The 14,446-nt window shown below is 34.9% G+C and overlaps 1 protein-coding gene across 1 annotated transcript; it reads right to left on the bottom strand.

The window, feature by feature from the left end:
• Window positions 1-6,156: 6,156 nt before the first annotated feature.
• On the bottom strand, window positions 6,157-7,092 carry LOC116092070 (olfactory receptor 2G3-like). The gene has a single exon (XM_031373428.1). The coding sequence runs from the start codon at window positions 7,090-7,092 to the stop codon at window positions 6,157-6,159; it is 936 nt and encodes a 311-aa protein (XP_031229288.1).
• Between the last annotated feature and the right edge of the window lie 7,354 nt (window positions 7,093-14,446).

The raw sequence follows: 14,446 nt of genomic DNA, 5'->3' as shown, positions 1-14,446 counted from the left end.
AATGAACACAGCAAAAGCCCATTTCTCATGAGCTCTGTGCTTGGGTATGAAAGAGACTGTTTATGACAGAATGATGGAGGTTAAACACGTTGGAAAACAGAGTCTGCAGATCTCAAACAAGTGTAATGAGAGGGAACTCTTCTGGAAGCTGTGGCCTCCAGAAGTCTTCCCATCAGCAGCAGTGAAACCCCAAGGCTCTATACATTAAAATTTCCTTCTAGAGCAGATATCAGAACATGCTCAGAGCATGCAGCAGAGCAGATATGCTCAGAACATGGAGTGAAAGAAGTGTGCTCTGGAAACTTAACTCCAGTAGAAATAGTAAAAGTAACCATTGTAAATTGGATTCTGCATTCCTGTTGAACTTTTTTTGTTTTCAAATTATTAGATCAGTATAAATCACATTTGGGGGGGTTAAATCATTTTAAATAATCATTTTTAAATGGTAGATATTATTGAAAATATCTCAATGAAGCACTCAAAATAATTTTTGAGCAAATTATGACCAGTGTTCAGCTAAATTGACAACACATTGTAATATGTTTTTCTGTCAGTAATTTATCATTTACTAATATATTTGTATTCCATGGTACATCCAAAGATCAGATTGTATATTAAATAATTGCTTCCTCCATTGTAAATTCAAAGTTGTAATGGAATGTTAATGTTACTTGCATAATACCCATTGAGTTCTATGAAAAAATATGCAAAGATTTGGCATTTAAATTCCAAATGAATGCATGTTTAAAATATTTTAGAGACTTTTAATATTTCCTGAATATTTTTTAGCCTCCTGAAAATTAGAAATTCTTAGTTGAGAATTCTGTTTCACTCTGCATCCCATTTTTAATTGGATTATTTGGTTTGTTGGTGTGTAACTTCTTCAGTTTTTTTATGTATGTTGAATATTAGCCCTCTGTCAGATGTAGCATTGATGATGATTTTGTTGGTTGTCATTTATTCTGTTGACAGTGACCTTTGGCTTACAGAAGGTTTTCAGTTTCATGAAGTCCTGGCATGGGGGAGGCTCCAGGGGTCTATGAGGTTGATTCTAGCTGAGACTCCTAGTAGTGCAGGATGTGGGGCCTGAAGTGGGCTACCTCCTATGGCCAGGCAGGACTCCCAGTGCAGGTATAACAATACCAACCCACCCACAAAACTTTTGACCCAAGGTTTACAAGAAGTACACTATTAATGACATTCTGTTATACTTTCATACAGGAATCTAGCATAACTGACTTCTGAGAAGCTTCTTCATTCAGAAGCTGACCAAAACAGATGCAGAGACCCACAGTCAAACACTAAACAGAGTTCCAGAAGTCTTGTGGAAGAATTGGAAGAAGGATTAAGGGACCCAGAGCGAATAGGAACTCCACAGAAAGATCAACAGAGTCAACTAACCTAGATCTTTAGAGGTTCCCAGAGACTGAACCACCACCCAAAGAGCATACATAAGCTGGACCTACCCTCTACCCCTGCATATATGTAGCAGATGTACAGTTTGGTCTTCAGGCAGATATCCCGACAACTGGGGAAGGACCATCCCTAACACTGCTTCCTGACTGTGGATCTTGTTCCCCTAACTGCCTTGTATGGCCCCAGTGGGATAGGATGTCCCCAGTCCTGCAAGTCCTTACCAGGCTGGGTTGGTACCCATTGAGTAGCCACTGCCTTCTCAGAGGAGAGGGGATTAGAGATGAGGGTAAGGGATGTGCAAGTGTGAAACTAAGAGGAAAAGATGGGACTGCAATTGGGATGTAAAGTGAATAAATAAATTAATGGAAAAAAGATAGATTATATTAATGCATAAAATTTTCAAATAACAATAATAAAAACATCATAAGAGTAGTATCCCAATGTTGGCCTTAAAATTAATCTGGCAGAAATACTAGTTCAGGATAAATTTTCATATGTTTATGGTAAATTTACTTTTATAGATAATATATACTCCATAGGTAGACAAATAAACATGTAAATAGATATATTTATCATAAAATATATATTAGCACAAATAATATCTCACGATATATCATAGTTATAATCTTGAAATTATAATTTTGTCCTTGGTTTTTTTTTTTTTTTATAGATAGTTTCCTAAAATATCCAGTAATACTGATCAACTAAGGTCTGGAAAAGTATAGGTTATAGCCAGGCAGTGGTGGCGCAAGCCTTTAGTTCCAGCACTTGAGAGTCAGAGGCAGGTGGATTTCTGAGTTTGAGGTCAGCCTGGTCTACAGAGTGAGTTCCAGGACAGCCAGGGCTACACAGAGAAACCCTGTCTCAAGAAAACAAAACAAACAAACAAAACAAAAAACAAACAAAAAATAAAGATTATAACAACAGACTATTTTGTTGATGATAGACTTTGTTAAAATAATCCATTTTCACAAACATAGCATAACATTTTTTAATCTCTTATATGAAATTGGGCATAGTGGAATGAGATGAAAATTGTATAGTATTAAATCAGGAAAAAATAAAATGAGACTATTAAATGAGGAAGGAAGACTAGAGAAGAGGAAGGTAGGGGTAGGGAGGAGAGGGGTGAATTTAAAAAATAACAATGCAACTATAATTTTCTTAATAATTTCTATAATAATTTCTCACAATATTGAAGTCACAATGAAACCCATAATTTGTAAAATCAGTATTAGTTAATAAAAGTAAAGATGTTTAAATTATAAAGTTAATGAATAAACAAAATGTAAATATTTTAAGTACCTAACATCATTGAATACTGTATATTTTTTATCTCTGCAATATGTGTGTTGCCATGACCACACACATGTACCTGGAATTACACATTCAGAAAGTCAATGTAATGAAGGATGAAATGTCCATCATTTTTATCAGCTTAAAAATGAGTTCCTTTTTGAGCAATGCCCTACGGATAGTGAGTGGATTTATTCCTGTAGTAAGTATTTCAAAAATATTGAGTTTCCCTTTCATGTTAGAAGAAGCAAACATAAAAGGAACAAAACATGTGCTTGACAAGATCTAAATGAGACCTATTTTCTTACCCTGGTGTCTGGATTATTTTGTTTACATTATTGTACCCGATCATAAATTGTTAGCTATGACAAAAGTAAAATTAACAAGACATGAAAAGATTACTGACAGAATCAGAGAAGGAGGAAATCATTGCTTTCACTTGTTTAACCACTGGCTTTGGGCCAACATATTGCCTTTGCAAAGTGAGTGAATGTTTAATTCAGAGCCTTTAAATTAGGAGACAACCATTTTTTGTTTATCAACAAAATCCAACTCTACATATCACTGGTAATTTTGGGTTTCTTTTTAAAAATTAGTCTAGTTGTTTCTAAATTATCAACAATCAAATAAGCGTATCTGTCTTATTTTGTGATAGTTCAAAGAATTTAAAATGTTATCCTGTCCTTTAAACAAATTATTCTGAAAAAAATGTAACAACATGAATGTTTCTTTACTTGCTGTATATGAGAATGTATATAACATATTTATATGTAACTCAAGGTAAGTTCTAAATATGAAACTTCTGTGTGATGAATTAAAGTCTACATTCATGATTATCATTTTATTTTGCTTGATAAATATTTAAAATTTATTTTTATTGTGACCAACTACAGAATGAGAACTCTTTTTAATTATTGGCCTTTGAACTTAGATAGAAGGAAAGTTTGTATTATATGTGCTAGATATTACTAAAATGGATCCAATCTTTCATTTTTAGTCTAATGGGTTCCCCCTTCTCCCTAACTCCTCCCAGTTCTTCTCTACTTCCCCTCCCATCCAGATCCAAACTGTCTCTGTCTCTCATTAGTAAGCAAACTGGCATCTAAGAAATAATAATAAAAATGAAATAAAGTAAAGACAAACAAATCAGAATAGGACAAATCAACCAGATGTAAAAGAGTCAAACAATATGCATGAGAAACGTAGGTAGATACAGAGACAAAGGGTACCACACACAGGAGTACCATTAAAAAAGAAAAACTAGGAGACATGGTATATATGCAAAGCACCTGTAAGTTAAAAAAATAAAATTCCCTGACTGAACATTGAGAGACAAAAAACTTCCAAAGAGGCTGTTGAAATCTATGTGTGTTGGGAAATTACTGCTATTCATGGGGTCTGCTATTAACTGGTTTGCTTCCCTAGTAAGGTTCTTTTGAAGAAAGCTATTTTTCATTTTTAAGAGGTTATCAGCTGTAGCTAGCTTTGGGCTTCAGGATGGGAGTATATGTCAACTTCTCTCATCTCTAGGACCCCAGCTAGTGCAGACTTGTGCAGGCCCTGTACATACTGCCTCAGTCCCTCTGTTTTTATGTTCATGGATGGTGCTATGTGTAAATGGCCTTGATACCCTGTGGTCCCCCATCCTTCTTGTTTTTTCTATTGGATATTTTATGTATTTACATTTCAAATGTTATCCTCTTTCCCAGTTTCCCTCCGGAACCCCCCCTCCCATACCCTCCACTTCTACGAGGATGCTCCTCCTGCCACGCACCCACTCCCAAATCACTGCCTGGACATTCCACTACACTGAGGAATCAAGCCTTCACAGGACCAAGAGCTTCTCCTCCTATTGATGCCAGACAATGCCATCCTCTGCTACATATGTGGCTAGAGTCATGGGTCCCTCCATGTGTACTCTTTGGTTGGTGGTTTAGTCCCTGGGAACTTTGGGGGCTTTGGATGGTTGAAATTGTTGTTCTTCCTATGGGGTTGCAAACTCCTTCAGCTACTTGAGTACCTTCTATAACTCCTCCATTGGGGATGCCATGCTAAGTCCAATGATTGGCTGCAAGCATCTGCTTCTGTATTTCTCAAGCTCTGGCAGTGCCTCTTGGTAGACAGCTATATCAGGCTCCTTTCAGCAAGCACTTCTTGGTATCCACAATAGTGTCTGGGTTTGGTGTCTGTATATGGGATGGATCCCCAGGTGGAGCAGACACTTTCCTTCAGTCGTTGTTCCACATTTTGTCCCCATATTTCCTTTTGGCTCTTACACTCACTCATATCATCTTCACTTCTGCAGAAGTGAAACTTCCCTGAGCATTGAAGGGAAGGATGGTTAAGAAAGTCTATTTGTGATGAGATCAACCAAAAGTACTTTTGAATGAAAAGTAGACTACAGAGTCCTGTTTCCAGGGAGAACATAAGACTATCAAAATTATGGGATTTTACTCAAAAATACTTCAGCTGCAATTCTACATGTGTTGACAATTGACATTTCTCTTATCGAAATTATGTATATTATTTAGGGAAAGATAAGACTGAGGGAAAGGGAGTAACCAGCCCAAATTGGGATCCAACTCAAGGGGAGGCTCCAAGGCCTGACACTATTACTAATGCTATGGTGTGTATACAAACAGGAGCCCAGCATGGCTGTCCTCTGAGAAGCCCAACAAGTAGCTGAGTTAGATGCCAATACTTATACGCAACCAATGGTCAGAAGCCTGAGACCCCTTTGATTGAATGAGGGAAAGGCTGGAGGAACCTGAGGAGGAGGGCAACTCCATAGGAAGACCAGCAGTCTCAACTAGCCTGGACCCCTGAGATCTCTGACATTGAGCCAGCAACCAGGCAGTATACACTTGCTGATATGAGGCCTCCCACCCATATATAGCAGAGAACTGCCTGGTCTGGCTTCAGTGAGAAAAGAGGCACATAACCCTTGAGAGAATTGTGGCCCCAGAGAGTCGAGAGGTCTGATGGAGTGGAGGGACATCCTTTTGGAGATGGGGAGGAGGAATAGGATGAGGAACTGTCTGAGGACAGACTGGGAAGAGGATAACAACTGAACTGTAAAAACAAAAAGGTTAAAGAATAATAATAATAATAATAATAATAATAATAATAATAAACTTTTTAAAAAGGAGGTTCACGTTGCTGAGAATTTCAATTAATTCATTTTATAGTGTGATTCAGGAGACACAAACTTTACCAGTAAACAGCACATTGCATTCAGTCAATAAAGAAAATTGTTTTGACACATTAATGTCCTACTATGTTTTTGGAAGAAATATTTTTTCCTGTTGTTGCAGATAGACTTATGTGTTTGTTATGAAAGTCAGTGAAACAGCTGATGGTCTAAGCATTTTTCATTTTCTCTCTTCAGACTTAGGTAGTAATTATCCTAGATTCGCAGTTGAGCTTATGGCCCTTTCATAGACTTTATGTCTTCTGTTTTATGATAGCTCTCCTCAGAGACCCTTTGACATCCTGGTTCCTTAGGCTATAAATTAATGGGTTGAGCATAGGTGTAACTACAGTGTAGAATACTGCAATGACCTTACCACCAGCCCTGGAGGACTTTGACTGGGGTCTCATGTACATAAAGATGGCAGTTCCATAGAATAAAGTCACAACTGTGAGATGGGAGGCACAGGTAGACAGAGCCTTGTGCCTCCCAGAGGCTGATCTCATCCTGAGAACAGAAAGAAGGATGCGGGCATAGGAAACAATAATAAGGAGGAAAGGAATGAAGACAATGATGATACTGAATACAAAAACCACCAGCTCAGTGAGTGAAGTGTCGGTACAAGCCAGTCTCAGAACTGAAGGAACCTCACAGAAGAAGTGATTCAGGACATTTGGTCCACAGTAAGGCAAACTCAAGGTGAGAACATTGATAACCATGGAACTGAGGAAGCTACTGGACCAAGAAATGGCTGCCAGTTGGACACAGGTGTTTTGGTCCATAATAATAGTGTAATGTAGAGGATGACAAATGGCTACATATCTGTCATAAGCCATAACACCAAGAAGAACACATTCAATCATTCCAAAGGAGAGTGAGAAGTACATCTGAGTGGCACAGCTGGCAAATGGGATGGTCTTCTTAGTTCCCACCATGTTGGAAAGCATCTGTGGGACATTGGTGGATGTGTAGCAGATGTCCAGAAAGGACAAGTTAGTGAGGAAGAAGTACATGGGGGTATGCAGACGAGGTTCTATCTGGATAATAGTAATGATGATGATATTGCCAACCACTGACAACATATAGAAAAACAAGAATACAAAAAAGAGAACCAGCTGTACCTTGGGATCAGATGAAAGTCCCAGAAACACAAACTCAGTCACTGTGAAATTTATTTTCATATGGTCCATCTTTTCAGGCTACTTTCCTTTCACAAAACCAGGTACTACCCTGAAAACCAAATGCCTAATTAAGCAGTATTTTAGACCGGAGGTTTAAGAAAATAGATATCTTGGATGTCTGACCTTCAGTGCAATTGGAAGATGTCCTTCAGCTTCTGGAAAGGAATTTCAGATTCTGCAATGCTAAATTCATTGTTTGATATAATTAATCAGAATTCTTGCCTTTTCTCAAAGAGAATTTCATTTTACCAGTCAAAATCACCTATGCTCTATTCACTCTCCAAAACTTTATTCATAAATCACATACTTCAAAGCATATGAAAAGCATGGTTGTGATGATTACACACCACTAATCTTAGCACTCAGGAGGCTAAGGCAGGCAGATCTCTGAGTTCAAGGTCAGTATGGTCTACAGAATGAATTCCAGGACAGCCAGGGCTACAAGGCTGTTCAGAGAAACCTGAAACCCAACTAACATGAAAGCAGAAGGGAACAGCATTCATAGAGACAATAAAGAAGGCCACTATACTGTGCACCACTTACTAATCAGTAAGAAAAACCAAGGTTACAGCATGTGCCATATCACTAACCCTTGTATGTGTTACACTGCATATCCATCCTAACACAGTGAAGAACAGAGACTGAAAACCAGATATGAGTTTATGAGGTACACTAATAGCTAATAACTCATTCCTAGTTACTGCATGTTCATGCTATGTGATATAGAATGATATTATGTTATAATAATAATAAAAATAATAAATCTTATAAGAATTTTAAACATTAAAATAATGTCTGAAGAATCTTATGCAGCACCTAGATATCAATCCAAACAAATTGTCTAATGCTTATAGTGCTAAGAACACATGGTGATGCTTCATTTACCTGGAATTCACATCTATGGTTATAACCATTGTAAATAAATAGCTTTACAGAAAAGGATCTAAACATATAAAAGGTAGTAGGACTTTCTATTGAGAGCTTCTTAGGCTTTTTTTTTCTATTTGCCTTGAAGAAATACACAGTGTTATATTTGTTCATCTCATTCTGTTTAAAGGGAACACCATAGAAATAGCAATGAAGTCTTGAGCACAGACATATTGCTGAGGACTATCTGTCAAACAATCACCCACCCATCCATTTATCCAATCTGTTTTACTTTTCTCATCATTTCTATTTATCCCTTTCAGCATTATTTTGATACTAACTTTATACCAGAAGATGTTTGTACATTAAACGCTATAATAAATACTCTTGATTACCTAAATAAGTGTCATAAGTGTTGTCCACTGAATGTTGCAAAGAATTAGGTTTTTAGTGACATGGGAATTGGGACACCTGCTCAAGAAGCCTCTTCACAAAAAAATATTGACAGGTCATGAAACAAACACATCTTACAAAACACCATTTTGCATGTAGTGTTCTTTAGAGACATCTCAAACACTTGTATTTAAGTAAAGGTTTTCAGTGATATGAAGTGTTGTTAAAATAACTAGGTTGTGAAGTGCAGCAACAAAAACAAAGATGGACTTGGAAAGAACTAGGTTGCAGGTTTCCTCTCCTCTTAAGCCACAGGGGAAGAGAGGAGCAGAACAGTGCTTCAAGTTTGCTTGCAGACCCTCCACACAGCACTTAGATCTTTTATTATGAGCAAGAAATGCTAGTCTGGTTGTTAGAAGTGACTATATAACAAATGACATCCATGGTCTATCCAATAGAATAGATTTCTCTATGTGTAACAGCATGATAATATACACAGTCAGAAGAGTTGATGACTAGGGGTGGAGTACTTTAGGAGACCCTGCTTTCCAAAAGTTTTTCCTACATGCTTGGCTCCTTCAATCATTGACTGAGTGTCCTTGTACATTCATATCACCAGTCTGTGACTTGTTGAGCTCATCTGAAGAAAAAGACAAATAGCATCTAGTTCATATATTTGACATCTAGTGGATAAATTAAATGAGATAATGAAAAAGAAACAAAAGCAGGCATTGATCATAAGTGTTCAATACATGAAATCATTATAACACCATTATGTCATATGATCCACAGTAAAGAACTCTTATATGTAAAGAAAAATAATTATTGACAATACAAAAATTGTAAAGGAATAATAAGCCTTTGATATATGAAGCACTTTTATATGATTCATATTTATATGATTTTTAGCACTTATTGATAACATAAAATTATTTGAGTAATTACAAAACATTTTCTGGAAGCTCATACAATACAAATGTGACATCACAGCGTAGAGACATCAATGTTAATACTAATAGAAATGTATCAAATATACAATTTCAGATCTCTTGATATGTGTGTTCACTAAATTGGGTAAATATAAAGAATAATAAACTTTTTGGTAGCTTTCTCCAACGTCTTATTTCAAACTATCAAATAATAGGGTAAACCCTTAATTCTTATGAGTGTACACAACTTTCCCAAAAAGCATCTTTAGTCACCATGTCTGAAACTGCAGTTACCCATCATGTTTACTATAAAGGTGTTTAATAGATATTTTTAGCAGTTGCAGGAATTAAAAAAAAAAGTTCTGGAAAAAATAAAAGAATATGAATGATGAACCCAACACTTTGCACCACATCATTTGGGCAAACCAAACCAATTCTTGCCCAAAAATAAGAGATAGTTATGTTAGTATTAACTTGCAAGATAATGTAGATATTTTTGGAGAGGTTTGTACAGAAGTTTAGCACAGCAATTAACAAAGCATTTTATAAATCATAGCAAATAATATTTTATATGCTCCAGGATAACTCAATTTACAAATATTCTTGAGTTATCATTGTTTGTTTAAAGAGAATATCTCATGTGAATGTATTTTTAGAGATAAAATACAAGAAGAAAAGTGGTTTAGTTATTAAGATATAATAGACTTTACTTCATAAAAACATTTAACAATTATGTATAAATATAAGGAAAGTCAATCGAGGATCTAAGAAAAGACTTTCTAATTTATCACTGACATGCAAATCTTGCTAGAAAAAATAATTACCGTTTGAATGAACAATGATACTATTAGCAATACCTAAACATTATAGTGTGGATGTTAGGTTACCTCTTTCCAATATTTAATTCCATGAACAATCTAGAATAAATATTAGGGTTGAGAAGGGAAAATGGACATCAGAAGCTCTCAGGAAGGAAGAAATTCAATCCATAGGAATACCTAACTATGAAATACACAAATGTAAACATATTGACGACCAATAAAAAGAAATTAATAATTTTCCCTTGACAGGCATTTTGTTTACTTGAAAGAAAGAAAATCTGACATTATTGCTGCTTCCTACTATAATCTTTATTGCATGGCCAATGTAAGATATTTATCAATACTTAACTACATCTTTATTAGAACTCACAGTAAATGCAATAATATTGAAGATTGGAGAGGTTGTATAAATTTATTAGAAGATTTACTGTAGTCATAATATATATATATACATTTTAGAAATCATACAAATTATTTATTTTGTTATTATTATTACTATTATTATTATTAATCATATATTCTTCAATATCCACTGCAACTAAGAACACAGATGAAATATGCCTCAAATCATAAAAAAAATGCATGGAAATAATCTGACTTATACCTGTCTTCTCACCTATACATGCAGACAAATGCCTTCAAAAGACAAAGCTGATGAAATTCAGGAGGAAAATACAATTTCACAGTAAAAGCATTTCTTGTACAGCTAGTACCACTAGAATGCAACTCAGCCATTTTATATAGTTAGAGGATAGTATGCAGGCAATGAAATTTCTAAATCATCTGACTTATCATGTTAGACAACAGAATAAATTTTAAATTCTTGAGGGAAAATGTCCCAACCCAACAATTAAAATGTAATTATTTGTACTGAAGAAATTCTGGATGATGTGTTTGGTTATTATCCTTCTCTTAAATATGTATGTGCACATAATTTGCATAAATTTTCCAGTATCAAAATATTATTGCTATTGTCTTCAATATATGTTGTCCTAGGACAATAGAACTAATGTAAACATAAAACTTCATATTGTATCACTGTCAGATACAATATGAAGCCATGCAGCCATGTACTAATCTAAATCGATCAAATATATTCTCTGAGAGATAAAGATTTTTGAAATGATCAAAGAGTTCTCTTTCTGTACTGCTCAACACTACATAAATAAAGAAATGATTATATATTATGCACACTAATGGAAATGTCAAAAAGAAACCCATCACTTTGCACAACGACTATAAGGTAATATTAAGGCTTAACCAAGTATATACATCACAGGATCAGAAATACCTAAAGTTAAATCCACAGTGGCTACATCAAAGTGAAGATAAATTTTAAGATGCCTATGATCCTAATATACTTTCAATTTATACCCAGAGTAGATATGCACTCTAGATTCATTTCTAAGAACAACAGTTCTACATTCATTTCTTACTGCATAACAGCTAAACAGTTTTTAAGGAAATACCAGAGTTGGGATACAATCCTACAAGCCATGAAGCCTCAAAAAACATTTTGCTTACTAGGGAGCAACTTTGTTTTGTTATGTGTTTATTTTCTTTCACAGTTGTGTTTATAAAGTAGAATGTAACATATATTCATTCAACTATGCATCCTAACATATTCATCCACTCAGAATATATTTAGGGAAAACAAAATCAGAATTTGACTATTTTGGCAATTTTAAATATATAGTTTATTATTATATACTCTGAACATCCTGTCACATAACAGCATATCACTAAAATTTATTTTCTTCACTAAAGGAAACTTCTACTCATTGATCATCACGTCTTTTGCAACTGTATCCTCTCTTTCCTCCCCACATTGATCAAAGCCTCTGGTAAAAACCTTTCTGTTCCAGCTATAATAAATTTGACCTTTAAGATTCTCAGCAGCACCCTCATATAGGCAAAGGGAAGGGGCCAGGGCAGATATGGGTGGGGGAGTTGGTGGAGGAATAACCAGGAAATGGGATATCATTTGAGATGCAAATGAATTTAAATGATTAATTTTTAAAAAGAAAAAATAAGGTTCTCCACACAAGTGAGAACATAGTATGCTATTTCCATGCCAGCTCCACCCACATTATTATGATTGATGGGATTTTCTTCCTTTTTCCTTTTTTATGTTCTATAGTGTTCCACTGTGTAGACACAACACATTATCCTTGTTCATTCATTTATTCATGAATATTTAGATTGTTTCTGTGGTTTTGCTATTGGAAATAAGATCAAAAAGTGCTGAATATACAAAAGCAAATAGTTTGTGATCTTTAGACTTCCCTTTAAATAAGTTACATATTAGGACCACATTGGATATTAAACCCAGTGACTCAAACTGGGTAGGAATATGTTGGATTATTAATAGAGGAAATTGGAGCTATAATAAACTGGACAAGATTGACATTAGTTTAGTAGTGGAAACTATTAGATATTGTTAATTCATTAGAGGCAATGAAATTGAAATATAGAGAACTATAGCAAACTACTTTCTAAAAAACGTAAGAGTGTTAATTAATATAGTTGATAAAAGATGAGTCTGCGATTAAAAATGGAGTCTTGGTTTTCTTATTTTCCAGTGGTTTTGTTGTTGTTGTTGTTGTTGTTGTTGTTGTTTGGGTTTGTTGCTAGAGATGACAAGCAGATATTTGAATCTTCATGACTAGAGACAGCTGACTCAGTATCAAAGTCACCAGAAGAAATGAAATCATCAGGCACTAATTACTACAATTCAAAGGAAGAAAGGAACAAGAGCTGGTTATGAGGCTAAGAAATAGAACTAAAGTCAGGAACAGTAATCATGCCAGTATCCAGTAAGTAAAGGAGAAGGCCAGCTATGATGACCTGGAAACCAGAGACTGTAGGAAAAAGCAGTAGACTATCAAGCTGTGCACAGGCTTAATAAGAAAAAGGCTCTGGAGCTCAATTCTTTCCGAGGCTGCGTATCTCAACCCTCTCAATCCACCATCCCACTGACATGAACTAGATAATGCACTTTGTTGAGCCAAGTCCCCAGTTTGTAAAGAAATCAATTTGGCTGGTTAAAAACTGGTCCAAACTCAATAGAAAAGAATTGCAGAAGATTGCCATGGTCACAGCTATAGGATTTGCCATTATAGGATTCATTGGCTTCTTTGTGAAAGTGATCCATATGTCAATAATGTTATTACATTATTGTTATTATGCCAGAGTTCTTTCTCATCATGGGACTAGTGAAACAATGATGGAATGACAAGTTCATGAAGTAAAACATTGTCTGGATGCTTTGTATTTTTCATTTTTTCTCCTTCTTATGAGGTTTTCTATTTCTAAATTAAAATAACTTCAATATAAACATTTTTTCCATAACAAAAAATGCTCAAATTTCTTACAGGATTTACCATATGCAGTCACTGAATCCTGGGGAAGAAGCATTTAAAAAGGCAAAGGGAGGAATTTTAACTCAAAGTATGATACATACTTACTTGTTAAAGTCCTTTTGTGCTAGGGCCAACACAAAGGTCTCAGTAGAAATTGAGTGTTTTCTTTGACAATAAGAGGATAAGGATTCAAATAAAACACCATATTATGATTTTGCATATTTAACTACTATATTATTTGACTTGTCCAAATGTCAAAATGAGTGAAGTGAATGAAATTTCTTATTACACCATATTTTTATCTGTATACTTTTTTTCTTTTCACAGTACTTAGGATTAGGATTGAAAATTTGAAAATAGGGTAGTACTACAAGCAGAAAACTGTTGATACATTGGCGCTGTTCCAAGCCATCCCATGCAACACTTAACGCTGTCTAATCACCATATATGAGCTTTTTTCTAATTTATGAGTTCATAAATGAATAAATGTTAATAGTAAAAATGTTACAAAAGTAACAAAACTGGGTGGGAAGTAGGGCAGTGGTACAACACCTGCCTAGCATGTAAGGATCAGAGGTGCAATTCCCAGCAGCTCCCCAACCTAAATGAAACAAATTTCCTAGTACTATATCATTTATTTTAGAATAAGTTTTTTTGTTTAAAACAAGCAAAATAGCTATAAATGTATCTTTCTCTATACATCTGTATTCATTTTCTCTTTCCTTGTCAGCCTCAAATTTTCTTCTGTTTATGTATACTATAAGAGAAATAAACACTGGTTCCATAGTGTTCCTCTATGAGAAAACAAGAAAACATAGAAAAGTACTTGGATTTACAAATTACTAAATTAAATACATATCTCAGAAACATACAATAATAATAGCTAAGAAATCATACAGTTCTCAAAAAAAGCCAACTGATATTAGGAGAAGGATAAAAGGGTAGAAAAATAAAAGTCATAAGCACATTTCCTCATTTTTAAATATCCCTA

This window comes from Mastomys coucha, unplaced genomic scaffold, assembly GCF_008632895.1.
Source record: "Mastomys coucha isolate ucsf_1 unplaced genomic scaffold, UCSF_Mcou_1 pScaffold15, whole genome shotgun sequence".
NCBI lineage: Eukaryota > Metazoa > Chordata > Mammalia > Rodentia > Muridae > Mastomys > Mastomys coucha.
This window is presented reverse-complemented; position numbering and strand designations above follow the sequence as displayed.